The 18622-nt window shown below is 45.7% G+C and overlaps 1 protein-coding gene across 1 annotated transcript in view; it reads right to left on the reverse strand.

Annotated features, from left to right (window-relative positions):
* SYN3 (synapsin III) overlaps window positions 1-18622 on the reverse strand; it is a 254606-nt gene that overhangs the window by 12834 nt on the left and 223150 nt on the right. The window contains exons 9-10 of the mRNA XM_084809687.1: window positions 12507-12581; window positions 7730-7832 (exon numbers count right to left, since the gene is read on the reverse strand). Coding sequence (XP_084665813.1) covers window positions 7730-7832; window positions 12507-12581 — 178 coding nt within the window. The remainder of the gene's footprint in view (window positions 1-7729; window positions 7833-12506; window positions 12582-18622) is intronic.

The following is an 18622-nucleotide window of genomic DNA, read 5'->3' on the forward strand; positions in this document are numbered from 1 at the left end:
CCAGTAGTGGTAACAAGGTAAAGGAAGCTAGAGGAGGCTGGTAAGCATGGAGCCTGCTTCTCTTGTTTCAGTCATGTCATCCCCAAAGGTGGGATGGATCTCATTAAAACCCAGTGGGATTATTTTTCATTCAGCCAGCATTACACGCAACCTGACCTTACAATGCAACGCCGAGATAAACATGTGAAACTAAACACAAAGTTGGCATATACAAAGCAGAAACATCTTTTCCCCATCCCTGAGAACGAGACGTTTATGTAACAGCTGAGAGAAAACAGGCTGACAGCCCATGTGGAACTGGCCTTCACCTCTGTGCAAGGTCAACGACTGTCTCAAGCTACAGCTGCTTTCTCCTGATAAGGTATCTCAGAGGGAGATGGGCAATGAAAAAGATCTGGATGGAAAGCCCCAGCCCTTCTCTCCAGCCACCTCCAGTCTGCATTTCCGTGGGATGTGAAGGCTAAACTTGTTGCTGTTTTTGTGAGTCAAGATTGGGGAAGTTGGCAGGAAGGAAAGAGCTGATCAATCACATCAAAGGGGGTTGGGTGGGTCCATACAATGGCAAAGGATGCACAGGCTTCAACAGCAGCAGGACAAAGCTCACGGCAGCAGTGGTGCTGCCCGGGTTAGAAGTCCAGGCTCCTGCAGCCCAGAGGGTCCCTAAATGACCACCCAGAGAGTAGCAAATGAAGGGGGCAGCAGCAAACAGGTCAGCGCCTTGGCTGGCAAACTCCATGTTATTCTTGCAGTCATGACGGTGGTATGATTTAAGTGACTAAATGGGAAATTGCAGATGCAGAGTTCTTTTTTTTAAACTGTTGGCAAATATTAGTTATTGTTTTGTTCTAATGTATCAGCATGTAGAAGTAGCTGTAAAACATGGAGAAGAGAAACGTTAATGGTGTGCTTCACAACTAAAGTAATATACGTGGCTGTCTAAGGGGAGCCCTCATAGGACCATGAAGTCCAGGGTCTAAAATGACTTAGTACCTGCACTGCTACTTGGGAGGCTGGCTGTATCTGAAAAACAGCAAGACAGATGACGTTGTCAGGTATTGGGGTTGCTAATTGTTCAGGAAAGTGCCCTTGCCTGCTCCTGTGCCTTTAGCCACACTTGCTCTGTACAAATTGGCAGAGGAAGCTTTTCACTGCATGGCAAATAGTACTACCATCTGCTAATATCCACAGTTCAAGCTGCTGTTAAGGGTAACAGGACTAGGTGCAGGGGAATGTGGCAGTTTTACTGAATACATGATTCAAGGAGGAGAGGGGAATGCAGAATCCAAAAGAAGACTGATGGTGTTTTGTTTGTTTGATCTTTGACATATGCCCTGCCAGCAGATGAAATTGTTATTAAAAGCTCTCTTCGTGGCTTTGGAGGTGGGTCAGTGGGTGCATTCTCCCCTAGGTTCTACTGTGGCCCCTGTTGTCAAAGGCATCATCTCATCTCCCATGTTTGGCTTTTGGTTGACCCTCACTTGACTTTACTGAATTGCTTTAAAGTACGGGTGCACAAACATTTTGGCCCCACGGGCCACATGTGATGCTGGTTCGGGGGTTGGCCCCCCACACACACACACCCTGAACGTGTATACACACACGCACATCCCAGTGATCTACATGAGGATCTCTAGGAAAGGGAATGGAGAGTACAGGCAGTGGGGAATTCAGCGGCAGTGGTGGCAGGGTCAGGGAACCTTGGGGGCTGCCAAGTGTGTGTGTGTGTGGGGGGAGCAGGTTGTGCACTCCTGTTTTAGAGCAACCCCAACTAAACCTTTAGTTTCTACATTAACCTGGACACCAAGTCAGTAGTGGATGGTTGTGGTGTTCGCCTTTTCTTGAACATAGGCCTCTGCCTTATACTGAGTCAGACCATCGGTCTATCTAGCCCAGTTGTCAACAGTGATTGGCAGTGGCTCTCCAGGGTTTCAGGCAGCAGTTTTTCCTGCCCTGCCCAGAAATGCTGAGGATCAAACCTGGGACCTTCTGCATGCAAAGCTGGTGCTCTGCCACTGAGCTACAGCCCCTCTGCTTGTCTCCAGTCTCTCATTGTCCTTTCTACAGTTCACACACACACGCTCTCTCTCCTGAAGCCCCCAAGACAGAATCTGAGGCAAATATACCTGTAGTCAACCCTGAGCCATGAAGTTACTCATCGGAATGCCCCTGTGTGCCTGTTTTTCTTATGAAACGGGCCCGAGGGTTAGGGTTTTCCTTAGATTGTAAGTAAGCCTGTGGGCAGAGACTGTGCAGTTTTAAAAACTTCTGCACTGCTCTCAGATGTGTGTTTTAAAGCACTTTATTAACAATGGCAACAACAACACGATTTCTAACATATCCCTTGTGGTAACCACAACAAAATTCGTTACTAAAATATGAAGAAGCCACCCTGTTTCTGTCTTTCCCACAGATCTCACACTGAATTCTGTATCAGGCCACTGGTCTGTCAGAGGCGGTCACAAAACCCTAGAGTGACCAACAGCATCCATACCAGTAGCTGCTTTTGAATGATGTACAGGAAAAGGGAGGGATCGCAGAAGAGGCTAAAGCAAACGTATTTCCCTTCCTGGCAGCGCACTTGTCTCACACAACCTTTGACCTGACACTGATTCCTGCAGGATACTTGCACAGCACAAGAATGTGCCGTCGCTGCAGGGCTCATGTGGTTCTCATCAGCTTCCCAAAGCTCAGTGGGTGGGACTGCTCTCCCACATGCAGTTATTTGGATGTGTCAGTGGCCCTGAATGTAGCAGTAGGCCAGCTTTGCTCATCTCCCTGCGTTGGTGGAGTTTACAGCAGGGCAGACACCGAGTCTCCATTCCAGCATCCTCATATGGTAACCAAGGACACTTGCTCATTCTTCTGCACAGTTACCCTGATTATCTTCTCCCCCCACTGAGCAGGTCTTACATTTCAGCTTTGATAATGATGGGGGTTTTGGCCTGCTTTTTATATATCCACCCCTCTGCCTTGGCCTGACCGACCCCACTCCCACGAGGAAGGCCCCCCTCAGCATGGTAAGTCTGACTTCAAAAAGCTAGTTTTCCTAGACATGGGTTGTCCCAGCTAAACTGCTCCTGGGAGGGACACAGCAATTCATTATTCATGCCACCCACAAACCCCTTGGAGAGTTTCTCAGTTTCATTTTAGCTGGAAGCTGAAATAAGTTGTGGCTCTGATTCAAGTTCCCAGCAGCTTCATTTCAGATTTGACAACAGGGAAGCAGAATTGGTACCTAAGAGTGAATGCACCGATTAACCCTCCTCCTACCCAGAGCTGCCCGATGAGCTTTTAAAAATGGCAGCTAAAATTAGTAATGCAACTGTAGGCTGCATTGTCAACAGAAGCATAACGTCCAGATCATGAGAAGTAATGGTACACACTCTATTCTACTTTGGTCAGACCTCTCTTGGAGTATTGTGTCTAGTTTTAGACACCGCTGTTTAAGATATTGACAAAGTGAAATGTATTCTGAGGAGGTGGCAAAGATGGTGAGGGCCCAGAGACCAAGTTGTAGGAAGAAAGGTTGAAGGAGCTAGGGCCTGGAGAAGAGACAATTTAGAGGGGACGTGATAGCCATCTTCAGATATTGGAAGGACAGTCATATATATGATGGAACAAATGTGTTTTCTGTTGCTCCAGTGGTTAGGATCTTGATCAGTGGGTTCAAATTACAAGAAAAGGGATTTCAACTAAATGTTAGGAAGAACTTCCTGATAGTTTGAGTTCTTTAACAGTAGAACAGACTGTCTTGGAGGGTGGTGGACTTTCCTTTGTTAGAGGTTTTTAAGCAGAGGCTGGATGGCTATCTATTGGATTGCTGTAGTAGTGGATTTCTTGCATCAGTAGGGGGTTGGACTAGATGACCTTAGAGGTCCCTTCCAACTCTATGATTTTAATATCAGTTTCATCTGTGGACATGGCATGTGCCAAAAGATCATATGCAAACAAATAAAGCACCATAAATCTTTGTTTAATATTTATATTTCCCTCCTTTTGTGAATCATATGCCCAGCAGGGTTGCCAACTTTTACAGGCACCTGCTCCTGTGCTTTCCACAGCAGTTTGATCTGCAGAAATGAGCACATGGTAATGCATTGTGCAGTGAAAAGCTTCACCTGCTGATTTCTACAGTTCAACTGTTGTTAAAGGCACAGGAGCAAGCCAGGCTATTTTTTCTGGTCAGGTGGCAACCAGTATTGTCACCTGTCTTGCTGCTCTTTAGACTTAGCCAACCTGGTCCTACTGCTCTGTGTGGGAGCCTATTTTTTCCTTCTGCCATTGTAGTCACCACTGCTTTGATGTAATTAATCAGCTTTTTCCTTCCTTCCAGTTGGCCAACATTCCTTGTCAACTGAAAACAGCAACAGGTTTAGCCTGCACGTCTCACTGTAATGCAGAAGTGGAGGAGATGGTTGAAATAAAGGGGTGGGGTCCCATACTATCCTTCCCCCCTCCTTCTCTCTCACCTTTCTGATCATAGCTCTCCTTCCTACAGTAGTGAAATAAATCAGGAGGAGGAGAAGGTGGACAGACTGACGTGCGCATATCTGGAACATTACTATAGAGGGGATAATTCAAAACGTGATGCTTTTGCAGGTCGACACAGAGCTTTATTCCTTTAGGAAATATTTCCATTCATAGCATCCCCCTCCCACAACTGATATGCATCTCAGTCTGATTCACGTTTGCTTGGTCCTAAGAACATAAAGAGTTTAAGAACTGCATTATTAAGCCAAGGCAAGGTCCATCTAACTCAGCATTCTGTTTCTGATGGTGGCCAGCCAGTTGCCTGCAAGGGAAGCTCACAAGCAGGGCTAGTTGGTGATGTCCATTCCCTGTTGTTTCTCTCCAGCACCTTGCTCACCTGAGGTATACTGCCTCTGAACATAGAGGTTGCATTTTGCTAATGTTGCTATTACCTATGGAATGAACTGTCCTCTGTGAACCTGTCTAATTTGCCCTGTACAAGTCTAGTATGTTCAGCCCTTAACAAGGAATACTCCACTTGTTATTTTTCCCTATGTGTGTTAAGGTAAATGTAGGGAAGTGGGTAGAAGACACACATCTTTATAAGCAGAGACCAGGCATTTCAGGCATGCATTTGACCAACCAATTGCTGAGAAATCTGCCGATCATAGACACAGAGATAGAATCATAAGAGTTAGAGGGGGCTCTGTAGGTCATGTAGCCCAGTTCATGGCCCTTCCCAATGCAGGAAATCCAGAACTGGAGCATCCTCAACAGATAGTTGTCTAGAGTCTAAGAACGTACGTACTAGGAAGAGCCATGCGGGATCAGACCAAGGGTCCATCTAGTCCAGCATTATGTGTACACAGTGGCCAACCAGCTGCCCATGGGATACCCACAAGCAGGACAATGAGCACAATAGCACTATCCCACAAGCGTTCCCCATCAGCCAGTCAAATGAAAATCTCTGGTGATGAGCTCACCATTCCCTTAGGTAATTGGCTCCATTATCAAACTGATCTTACCATCAAGACATTTATTTTCATGTTGAACCGAAATCTACCATCCTGTAATTTAAGCCCTTTATTAATAAATAAATAAAATTTCTGTACTGCCCTTCATCAAATCAGATTCCAGGATGCAGTACAACCAATGTAGACAGTACATTATTTCAAACCTAATACATTATGTAAAACCTAATACAATACAATAAAACACAAGTATCCAGCAACCATAAGAGAAGACCTGGGAGGTGTTTCCATGACAATGGAAGAAGAAGCGAATGGAGGAGTACTGGATTTTTTTTTAAAAGGAATCAGCTTTGCTGCATTTTGGTCCATGCAGGGCTCCATGAGTGAGTGCTCTGCATCAGTAAAAATCGCTTCACAGAATATACTTCTGGGTGGGGTTGGGGGTTGGAGTGAACATCTGACTGGCAGGGGCCGCTCAACTAATAAGAAAGGCTTCTCCCCTCCCCGCCTTTCTCCTTTCCCCTGAAACTCCAGATGCACCTGCATTTCAGGAGCAAGCCTCATTGAGCACAATGGGAGTTACTTCTGAGTAGACACACATATGCTTGTGCTGGGAAAGAGGGAGGGGGAATGCAGGGTTGGGAAAACAGCCCCCTTTCTAACCTGATGCTGTGCGGGATCTCTATAACGAAGGTGTGAAGTAGTTACTTCCTAAGGTAATAAACCAAACAATGGAGAATCGGAGCCTTGAGATCGTGCTTTAGAGCACTTAAGGACTTTGGGCTTTAAACTGTGCCATTTCAATTGAGGGGGATCTCTGTAAATTCTGATGTGGGCATTCAGGGGACAAGTCTCATTGAGCACAATGGGAGTTACTTCTGAGTAGTCACTAATTGGTTTGTGCAGGGATGGGAAACACACAGGAAACATCCTTTGACTGGGGTCATGGTGAAAGGCACACCCCTGGGCAGGGCTAGCATACCTGAGGTAAATGTGGTGGTTGGGGCACAGAGCAACTATACCACGGAGAACCAGACTTAAGGAAAAGAATCGGACTTTAAGCAGTCTCAGGAAATCTGGTTTTTCCATTATAAGCTCTGGGGTGGCTGCTGGATGGTTACAATGTCATATATCCCTAATGACCACCAAACGTAGCCAGCTTGGAGTAAATCGCTCATGGAGACACCCGCCCAGGAAATAAAAGTGATGAGGATTATACCATTTTAAAACACCTGTTTAAATAAATGCATATCTTAACCTGGCACAGAAAAGATTGTAAAGTGCCATGTGTATCTCTTGGAAGGGCATTCCAAACTCCTGGGGCCACCACAGAGAAAGCCCTCTCCTTTGTGATTACATACTGCACTTTGGATAGAGAAGCCACTTGGAGAATGTCTGAGTGGAAGATCTTATGACACAGGCAGGCTGGTATGGAAAGAGGCTCTCCCTAGGTGTGTTATCTAGATGTGTGGCTTGAGAATGGTCAGAGCCAACTTTGATATACTCCACACTTTTATTAAATGAATGTGAATTGGCCAGGGGTTGAATATTAGGGATGGACGAAAGTCCCTTACCTGATCCCAAAGCTTGCTTTGCGGTGGGGGGGAGGCGCTCCGTCCCTCCCCCTGAAATTCTGGCCGGGGGGGAGGTGCCCCGTCCCTCCCTGCCGAAATTCTGGCCGGGGGGGGAGGCGCCCCATTCCTCCCCGCCGAAATTCTGGCTGGGGGGGAGGCGCCCCGTCCCTCCGGCCGCGAAACCTCGTCTCCTGCCAGGACGCAAATGGCAGTGGCCGTAGCCGCCGCCACCGTTTGCGTCCCTGCAGTTAGCTGTGATAGGCTTCGTAAAGATTTACGTAGCCTATCACGGTGTTTTTTTAAAAATCTAGCCGTGATAGGCTACGTAAATCTTTACGTAGCCTATCACGTTTGTTTGTTTTGTTTTTGTTTTTACTTGGAAATGGCGGTGGTGGCAGCCGGTCAGAAGACTGGCCGCCGCCGAACCGCCAGAGCCGCCGCCGCCAGGGATATTCGAGCAAGGTAAGTCCCGTCCGGGGGGGGGGGCAGACCGTTTCTCCACCAATTTCGGGGGGACAAATGTGCTGGCATTCGGCCTGCCCGAGATTCGTGGAGAAATTCTCTGACATCTACCGAATATATGAAGGAGGTGCAGTGGCCATGCACACAAACCTCTTATGCATATCCATGTGTGTTTGTGCGTGTATGTAATGCATCCCTTGCTGCACATCCTTGTTCAAAGGATAATTACATTGCACTCATTCAACCTCTTACCTCAATAATATAATCTTTCCCATCCTTGCTGTGGACAGCTTTGACTGCACAAATGTCGAGGCCTCCAAACATCTCCGCAACAGAATCTGCCCAGACCCGATACCTGCAGAAACCAGATGGGATTATTTGTAGGGAATCTAATAAAAAAATCAAACAGGCCTTCTGCTCAGGACTGTCAGTATTCTTAACTTCCTACCAAATGTATAGCCATACCTTATAGAAGTTTATAAGGGCTTGGAATGCATGGATGCCCCCAACCCACCGTTTCATTATACAAACAATTTCCTGGATTTTAAATATGTCCCTGGCATGGCCAGAGGGCTCCTTCACACTGAGCTTTTATCCTGTGATTGAGATTGCTCCTTCACGGAAGTTTGCAGGCTCTTTACATGATCATTCAAGGCATCTCCTGCACCAAATGCCCTTTGTTCCATTTTTACATAGATCACAGATAATGAGCTATCAAATTACCCTGTTGTGTTCCGCTTCAGTTTCCTCCCTGAAAAGAGTAAAAGCGGCAAGAAGAGGAGCGAGATCAATGAAAGATAATGGAGGACTCAGATATGGGGAGAAGGAGGGGGAAGGGGGTGGGGGAGAAGGAAGCATGTGAAAAAGGGAGTCATTGTGATCCTGCATTTAAAATGGAAGCAGAAAGCCCTGTTTTAAAGGCAGGATTTTAGGCTGGTATAGAGATGCCAGAGTCAGTGTCTTTGGAACCTGGTGAGTAGGATGGACACTTATGCATAATCAAAAACGAGGACAAAGATTTGCATAGAATTTACATATGCTAATTTATATGTATAGGTGCAGATATAGAATCAGTGACTATAATTTAAACAGAGATACAATGCATTTCACCATAATGGGGAAGATGGTGGTGAAACGACCTGTGTCTGCTCAGCTTGCTGACCTGGATCACATGCTCCCTGCTGATGGGCAACTTCAAGGCCGCTGCCAACTCTCCCTTCTTATGGTTCATTTATCTTTAAAACAAACTTGGACCGGACAGCCCTGCAAATGGAAGATGCCTTCAAATAGAAGGACTGTCCTTTGTAAGAAAGGACACATGGCCACCCTGCTTGTGAGAAGGAAGCCTGCTGTTCTGGGACCACATAGGACCACAGCTGTTTCTTTGGGAAACCTGGGTAAACACAGAGGATGACGGAGAAGGGCCTTTCCTGAAGACTGTTTATCCAATATTACATGCAGTTGTTATTCATCTGTTGTGGGAAATCAAGATGTCCTTTTTCAATAAAGGGCTTCCGTTTGGAGGTATCCTGTCTATCCAGTGCTCAAACCACAGTGCTTCCCCAAGCCAGCCATCATTATTGTTGTAGGTGTTGCATGCACAGGATTTTGCATGTCTGTGTCATCTAATGTCTATTAGATAGTGCCTGCAAGATTATTCATGGAGAGTGATGCAACTTCTCTCCATATGCCTGCAGCATTTTGTGGCCTTTTAGAAGTTTCCATTAATTATTATTGCTACTCCTTTAGAGTCTGACTGCTCCCCGGATCTATTTTGCTCCACATTTAGACTTTAAAAAAGAGAAAGACGTGAGCACAAGGAATACCAAGCGCTCAACTATTTGGTGAACCTTTTGCTTTTTAAAAAGATGATTAGTATTTTGATAGCTGTGCATTCTCCAGTAGTGAAGTTAGGGTGGCCACTTATGCACTGCCAAAAATAGAGGACAACAATTTGCATAACATATATGCTAATGTATATGTACAGATGCAAACTTAGAAATAATAACTACAATTTAAAAAGGAATACAAAACATCTCAGCATAGGGGGGAGACTGAACAGGCAAGCCGCTTGAGTCCGCTGCTCACTGTTCGTCAGCAACTTCAAGGCCCCTGCTGGCTTGCCCTTATGGTTGTTTACATTTAAACTGGATTTGGACTGGACAGCCCTTCAGATAGAGGACGCCTTCAAATAGTGAACTGTCCTCTGTAAACTAGGACACCAGGCCACCCTAGCTGCAGTGCACACCCTCCCTGGTTTGTTTTTAAGGGACAAGTGGTGTTATGGCTATCCCTTGCAGCTCCTTCCTGACACAATACATGTAAATTAAAAGCCAAAAGGCAGCAGAGGACTCCTTGGCAGACTTTGTGGAGAGGCCCTAAGAAGGAGCCTCTGACCAGCCCTTGTTGCTCCAGAAGGTGAGAAGGAAGGAATAAGTTGCTGGAGGAGGAGGTCCATGATCCCACAGCTGTTCTTTCAATGGAAGAGGAAAATGGAATGCTCTTCGCTGTGTTTTCTTATCATGCAGCTGGATTGTGCTCTTGAATATTCAGTGCAATCAAAATGTCTTGGAGCTGCAGATCAGAAAGCCAGGTTGGGTTAGGGGCCCTGGGATGTAATTCCTCCCCCCCCCACTCCCCAGACACTTCTGCTTTCCTTGCTGGAGAGTGGGTGGTTGCAGCAACAATCAGAGCTGCATATACTTGGAGGAGTGCCCAATCCATATGAACCTGCCTGACTTGAGTAACAGTATTTTTGAAACAAGTAAGTGAATAGTGGTAAAGCATGTCCAATGCATTCCAAGGCATCAAAGCCCCATAGAACAAAAGGAAGCCCCCTATTTGAGCCACCACAATACCCGAGCGCCCCCCTTATTTCTGAAATTCTCAGCTGACATGAGTAGCCCAAAGAGAGGTTCATGAAGCTGCATTCCTGAGTAGAGGGTGACCAGAAGCAACCCAGGATAGGACTTGTACTCTAAACAGCTGGGTAGGCTGGACCTAGAGCTTTTCACATCTCTGCATGATAAGCAGCACTGGCCAAAATTCTCTCTTCCACAATCTTCTACAATTCATTAGAGGCACAGCAGTCCTAATAGGGCTGGCCCTACCATAAGGCTGAGTGAGGCAGCCACCTCAGGCAGCTGATTTGGGGTTTCATGAAAGGGCAGCAAATGGTTAGTTATTTACAGAGCACTCTTACCAGTGGGGATGTGGAGATCCAAAGGCAGAGTAAGTGCCTACTCCAAAGCCTCACTGGGCTCACACAAGCAGGGTGGATGGGAGGGAGAAGCAGAGCAGCTCTTTTCTTTTATGATGCCTTTTCCGTCCTTAAACAATTTCCCTCCCACTCATTCCAGTGGGATGGAAATGTGCTGCACCAGCTTCAGGGACCTTTCCAGAGCCTCATGGAGGAGTCTTGTGAGATCAGATCTCGCCATCCAAAGGTGGACCTTTCTCTCTTCCTTGGGAGGGTGAGATCTGAAAAATTATATGGCCCTTGAGACCCTCTCCCAGGGACCATAGGATTGCAGCCTTAATTTGTTGCTATTGTATTTTTACTGGCAGGGAGAGGTGCTTTTGAGATTTTCTGCCTCAGGTGCTAACATAACAGTGCACCGTGTGTGTGTGTGTGTGTGTGTGTGTGTGTGTGTGTGTTGGGGGGGGGGGTTGCTGTTCTGCCCTGGGCCAGCCTTGCCTGGCCTCCTTTGTATCTAGTTGCTTTACCTGACCTACAAGACATACCTCAGAAAGTATAGGCTCATTGTGTCTGATGGAGAGAGCTCTTGCAATGATTTTTGACTGACACCGCCCTAACAGCCTTGTTGTCATCATCACAGGCTCACAGCACTCCTATAATGAGGTAACAAAGCACTTGAAGAAAGCAGAAAGAAAGGGGCCAGACGTGGTGATTTGAATACCTTTCTTGGCAGGGAAGTTGTAAAGTTAGAATAAATTCACGTGGGTGAGTTAATTCTTTCCCACACTGGGTTTGTATGAGGAGAAGGGTGCCAAGAATGGGCTCTTGACACTGGGGATTAACCCCATGAATCAAGCAGGTTATCCATGCTAAAACACAAGGCACTGCAAGGCAGTGCACTGCAGATGTATGGCAGCAGGGACTGCATGGAAATCATGGGCAAAGGAACAGCTGCTCACAAAAGGATTGAGAAAGAGGGACTGGGCAGAAAGGATGGTGGGTTCGAAAGCTGGGTAAGTGCAGAAATGAAATAAGTTAAGCTGCAGTATATGGAGTCAGACCATTAGCCCATCTAGCTCAGTATTTTCTACACCAGCATTCACAACCTGATGTCCTCTAGGTATTTTGGACTTTGACTCCCATCAGTCCTAATCTAGTGTAGGCAATGATCAGGAATGCTGGGAGTTGTAGTCCAAAACATCTGGAGGGCATCAGGTTGGCGAGGGCTGGTCTACACTGACTGGCAAGGGTCCTCCGATGTTTCAGACCAGGTCTTTCACAGCCCTACCTGGAGATAACAGGGATTGAACCTGGGGCCTTCTGCGCACAAAGCAGGTGCTCTACCACTGAGTTACGGCTCTTCTCATCATATATTGTGCAATACATGGTGAAATACACAAATGCAACTGCAGTGATCACATATGACCAGCTGCATGCAGGCCGAACCCCTTTTCTATGTGGAATGTTTCTGCACAGGATTCTTGTCATTATTTGAAATGACTCTCAGAAACAGCAGCTCATGCATGTCTTGGTCCCCTCTCTTGGCTTTAAGACTTGGGCTGGGCAGCAGATATAGCCCTGTTGGGCTCTGGAGAATGAAGTAGGTCGGTGAGGTGGGAAGGTAGGCATCTGAGATGGGAAGCAACAGGTGCATTGTTCAACTGTTGTGCTTTCTTGGGAGGCAACTGCTGCTTGACGTAGACAAGAATGCAAAATGCAAATAGTGCCCCTGTGCTGCTACACAGTGTTTGGGATAATGGCTAATGTAGTCCTAGGCCTAAGCCTATCAGATTGACCCAAAGACTGCATTTTTTGGCCAGCATTCATTACCTCTCAGTCATGGCAATCTGCTCCAACATGGCAGAACCTGTGTTTGCTTTCCAGTTTCCAGAGATCGATGTCCGCCTGGGAAAAACAAACAAGCCACATGAGAACAATCAATTCCCCCAAACATTGCAATTTCCATTCCCAAATTAAAGAAGGCTGGGTGGAAATGAGGGAAGCAGAACAGAGAGTGTTGGCAGGGAACCCTTTCTGAGTCCTGCTGTCCACAGTGCTCTTAACCATTTCTGATGGCCTAGTCAAAGTGCAAGTCCCTCTGCAAGCTGGGAACTTCCCTCTGTGCACTGCTGGAGGCCTCCCACTTAGTTACATCTTTATCCAAATGCTGGCTGGGTATTCTTATATTGGCCTTATGGACTCTCTTCTGGGTATGTCAGCCTTTGTACAGTAGAAATGTCTGTGAAAAGCCTGTGGAATAATTAACCTTGCACTCTGTAGTGTAGAATTTAAACTACACAGGAGGCCCCATGCCAGAAAAGCCAAGTGAAAGCTTCCCACAGACATCAGTGGGCTTTAGAGCTAGCAGTAAAAGGGGGCGATGTGAGCAAAACACTAAAGAAGAGCAAAACACTGGCTTTCATTGAGTCCGCTTTCTATTGTAGTGGAAATACAGCTCCTCCTGCCACCATAGAGTCAATGGCACTAAAAAGCCACCCACGGGTTTCTCCCAATGTCTCCTTAAGAGTTATTAAAGGGTACAAGTCTCTGTTCTCGTAATTAGCTGTTAATGTCTGTGCCTGCTGCTAGTGCCTCTGGCAAACAAGGTCTTCTGAGCGATGCATTTAGGAGGGGAAGTGTCATATCCACAAAGCCTGCCCAACCATATGATCAGACACTGTAACGGTCAGAACTCACAAGCCCGACTGAAGAGCATCAGGGCTGATCTGTGTCACAGAACAGCACGAGAGCAGAACTGGCTGCTGAAAAGGCTGGCGCATGCCAGAACTAATGTCCAGCACCCTTGCTCCAGTTTCTTCTCCTGCCATATGACAAGCATTTCCTCCACATGCTGAAAGTTAAAGAACCAAAGATAAAATGCACTTCATTGCCTTTTAGTGATGTTCAATTAAGGCCAAGCCATTTGCCTTAATTATCTGCAGCACAGGCATTTTAGTGAAACAAGAACATATAATAAAGTTCCTTTAATTACAGGGACAATCCCATTTTTGTAACTCTGTACTGACACCCTGAGGAAGTGATCATACTTTAGGGCTCCCATAAAGTTATTACCCCCTTCATGGATCACTGCCTTGTTGTGGCGAAGGGGCTTGCGTAACTCAGTGAAGCCATAAGCTATACCGTGCAGGGCCACCAAAGACGGACAGGTCATGGCAGAGAGTTCTGACAAAATGTGGTCCACTGGAGAAGAAAATGGCAACCCACTCCAGTATTCTTGCCAAGAAAACCCCATGGAACGTATCACAAGGCTAAAAGAGATGACGCCAGAAGATGAGCCCCTCAGGTCGGAAGGTGTCCAACTGGGGAAGAGCAGAGGGTATTTCCAAGTAGCGCCAGTAAGAGTGAAGCGGCTGGGCCAAAGCCGAAAGGACACTCAGCTGTGGATGTGTCTGGTGGTGAAAAGAAAATCCGATGCTGTAAAAAACAATATTGTTTAGGAACCTGGAATGTAAGATCAATGAATCAACGTAAGCTGGAGGTGGTCAGACAGGAGATGGCAAGATTGAACATCAACATCTTGGGAATCAGCGAACTAAAATGGACAGGCATGGGCGAAATTAATTCAGGTGACCATCGTATCTACTACTGTGGGCAAGAATCCCTTAGAAGAAATGGAGTAGCACTCATAGTCAACAAAAGGGTGGGAAAAGCAGTACTGGGGTACAATCTCAAAAACGATAGAATGATCTTAGTACGAATCCAAGGCAAACCATTCAACATCACAGTAATTCAAGTCTATGCCCCAACCACTGATGCCGAAGAAGCTGAGGTTGATCGGTTCTATGAAGACCTACAATGCCTTCTAGAACTAACACCAAAAAAAGATGTCCTCTTCATCATAGGGGATTGGAATGCTAAAGTAGGAAGTCAAGAAATCACCGGGATAACAGGCAGGCATGGCCTTGGTGTACAAAATGAAGCAGGACAAAAGCTAATAGAGTTTTGCCAAGAGAACACGCTGATCATAGCAAACACTCTTTTCCAACAGCACAAGAGACGACTCTACACATGGACATCACCAGATGGTCAATATCGAAATCAGATTGATTATGTCCTTTGCAGCCAAAGATGGAGAAGCTCTATACAGTCAGTCAAAACAAGACCTGGAGCTGACTGTGGCTCAGATCATGAGCTTCTTGTTGCAAAATTTTGGCTTAAATTGAAGAACGTAGGGAAAACCACTGAACCATTCAGGTATGACCTAAATCATATCCCTTATGAATATACAGTGGAGGTGAGGAATAGATTTCAGGGATTAGACCTGATAGACAGAGTGCCTGAGGAAGTATGGACGGAGGTCTGTAACATTGTGCAGGAGGCAGCAACTCAATCCATCCTAAAGAAAAAGAAATGCAAGAAAGCCAAGTGGCTGTCTGATGAGGCTTTACAAGTAGCTGAGGAAAGAAGGGAAGCAAAAATCAAGGGAGAAAGGGGAAGATATAGCCAACTGAATGCAGAGTTCCAGAGAATAGCAAGGAGTGACAAGAAGGCCTTCTTAAATGAACAATGCAAAGAAATCGAGGAAAACAATAGAATGGGAAAGACTAGAGATCTCTTCAGGAAAATTGGAGATCTCAAGGGAATGTTTTGTGCAAAGATGGGCATGATAAAGGACAAAGAAGGCAGGGACCTAACAGAAGCAGATGAGATTAAGAAGAGGTGGGAAGAATACACAGAAGAACTATAAAGGAAAGATCTGAATGTCCCTGATAGCCATGATAGTGCGGTCACTGAACTTGAGCCGGACATCCTAGAGAGTGAAGTCAAGTGGGCCTTAGGAAGCATTAGTAACAACAAAGCTAGCGGAGATGACAATATTCCAGCTGAGCTATTTAAAATCCTAAAAGATGATGCTGTTAAAGTGCTGCACTCAATATGCCAACAAATTTGGAACACTCAACAGTGGCCGCAAGACTGGAAAAGGTCAGTTTACATTCCAATTCCAAAGAAGGGCAACGCCAAAGAGTGTTCAAACTATTGCGATCATTTCACATGCCAGCAAGGTGATGCTCAAAATCCTACAAGCTAGGCTTCAGCAGTATGCGAACCAAGAATTACCGGAAGTACAAGTGGAGTTTCGAAGAGGCAGAGGAACTAGAGATCAAATCGCCAACATTCGCTGGATCATGGAGAAAGCAAGAGAATTCCAGAAAAATGTCTATTTCTGCTTCATTGACTACACTAAAGCCTTTGATTGTGTGGATCACAACAAACTGTGGCAAATTCTTAAAGTGATGGGAGTACCAGACCACCTTACCTGTCTCCTGAGAAACCTGTACGAGGGTCAGGAAGCAACAGTAAGAACCAGACATGGAACAACTGATTGGTTCAAAATTGGGAAAGGAGTACAACAAAGCTGCATATTGTCACCCTGCTTATTTAACTTATATGCAGAGTACATCATGAGAAACGCCAGGTTGGATGAATCACAGGTCGGAATTAAGATTGCCAGGAGAATTATCAACAACCTCCGATATGCAGACGATACCACCCTAATGACAGAAAGCGAAGAGGATCTAAAGAGCCTCTTGTTGAGGGTGAAAGAGGAGAGTGCAAAAGCTGGTTTGAAACTCAACATTAAAAAAACGAAGATCATGGCATCTGGCCCCATCACTTCCTGGCATATAGAAGGGGAAGAAATGGAAGCTGTGACAGATTTTATTTTCTTGGGCTCCAAGATCACTGCAGATGGTGACTGTAGCCATGAAATTAAAAGACACTTGCTCCTTGGGAGGAAAGCTATGGCAAACCTAGGCAGCATAGTAAGAAGCAGAGACATCACCTTGCTGACAAAGGTCCGTCTAATCAAAGCTATGGTTTTCCCAGTAGTAATGTATGGCTGTGAGAGCTGGACTCTAAGGAAGGCTGAGCGCCGAAGAATTGATGCTTTCGAACTGTGGTGCTGGAGAAGACTCTTACGAGTGCCCTGGACTGCAAGGAGGTCAAATCAGTCCATCCTAAAGGAAATCAACCCTGAGTGCTCATTGGAAGGACAGATACTGAAGCTGAAGCTCAAATATTTTGGCCACCTAATGCGAAGAGATAACTCTCTGGAAAAGACCCTGATGCTGGGAAAGACTGAAGGCAAACGGAGAAGGGACGGCAGAGGATGAGATGGCTAGATAGCATCACTGATGCAATGAATATGAACTTGAGCACGCTCTGGGAGAGAGCGCAGGACAGGAAGGCCTGGCGAGCTATGGTCCATGGGGTCACGAAGAGTCGGACACGACTGAACGACTGAACAACAACAAAAGTTATTACACTTCAGGAGTAATTTTTAGAAAAGAAGATAGCATCAGCTAAATTGAAATTTGGATTGACTGGATTGCCTACATCCATTTCCTCTAAGAAAAAAAAAGTACAATGGCTTTTTATTTGGCCAATTTCTGTCTGTGGAATGAACATGAAAACTACATGACATTTGTCTGATGTGCTAGTTAATACAATAAAGTGTCCTTCCATTTTATTATACTTCTGTCTGACCAAGCGTTCTGTGTAACATAGTAGCTTCAATTTTCACTGACAGTAGTTGGTCCAATAAAAAGTTCCACTTTACCATTTGTACATCTAAGTAAAATGTTGTAGTGGTATTTTCAATAGCTCCTATGAAAAGATGTCTTAAATGTGGCTTCCAAAAAAAAAAAAAAAAAAAGACTTTGAAGTGAGTGATGAAGAACTGTACATTTTTATAACATGGATTTGTTATTGCTTACATACAGGTATTTGGAAAATTCATAAACTTAAATCCATTTTTTTCTATTTTATTTGTAAGCCTTAGGAAATTTTCAGGTGGCTTGTCAAGCATCAATGTACTTTTTGCCCTTCTAGAAGAATGATTTCTAGTTACTATTTCCACTAGAGGGCATTCACAAATCTTTAGGATTTTCCAAGATCAGATCAGCAGTCAAGGAACTTAAAAGTTTTCATCGAGCAAGTTCTGGAGATGATAAACAGCAAAACAGAACAGTTCGTGGCCTTAAGAAGAAGGTGCAGAAGGTCTGAAGAAGAGGCAAAACTCCCTACCCCTCCACACATTGCAAGACTCATTGCTACCCAAATCCCAATCATCCCATATGTCATATGTGGTCCAGTATTAATTAATTAATTAATTATATTTCTAATCTGCCCAATAACCAATGATGTCTGGGCAGATTCTTAATAGTACTCACTACTAAGACCAACCTTCCCCAACCTGATGCCCTCCAGATATTCTGGACTACCATTCTCAGCATTCCTGGCTGGGGCTGATGGGAGTTAAAGTCCAAACACTTGGAGGGCACCAGGTTGGGGAAGGCTGCACTACACTCTTCAGTTGGCCCTTTTTATAGCTGCTGAGAAGCCTTATCTGTTGCATAGTCCTCCTTGCTACTGCCATGCCCCTACTGGAGGAATCCTCCTCAGAGGAGGAGCTAGAGCTCCCAGAGATCAAAAGCACCCGGAACAGCTCATGTCAGAAGACCAGGAGGAGCCTGGGCCCCTGGGGGAGATGGCCTGAGATCCATAGCTGCAAAGGGCAGAGGTGGAGCAACTCCCTGCCCCCCCCCCCGCACTGTCGCCTCAAGAGGCAGGCCAATAGGCCTCCTTTGAGAAGCAGTGCTCAATTACAAAGGAAGACTCCCCAAGAGGAAATGACTCCTCGTGAGGAGGACTCATGCCAGAGAACTAAAATGAACTACAGCTGAGCCCTGGGTGGGGCTCAGGAGCCTCTGTCTATATAAACCTTTCATGTCAGCCTAGCTAGTGCTGGAAATAACACTGTTGTTGTAGCCTCTGTGGCTTGGCTTGTGTCTGGGCCTCTGCGTTATTGACTTTTGGACTTCTGCCTCAATCTGGCTTTTTGTAACTGTGATTATACTTGATTGATATCCCGTGTGTTTGACCTTAGTTATAGCTCTGACTTCTCTCGGGAAAATCCATGTTTG

Source organism: Heloderma suspectum, chromosome 7 (genome assembly GCF_057233095.1).
Source record: "Heloderma suspectum isolate Gila_16-S chromosome 7, 16-S_ref, whole genome shotgun sequence".
Lineage (NCBI taxonomy): Eukaryota > Metazoa > Chordata > Lepidosauria > Squamata > Helodermatidae > Heloderma > Heloderma suspectum.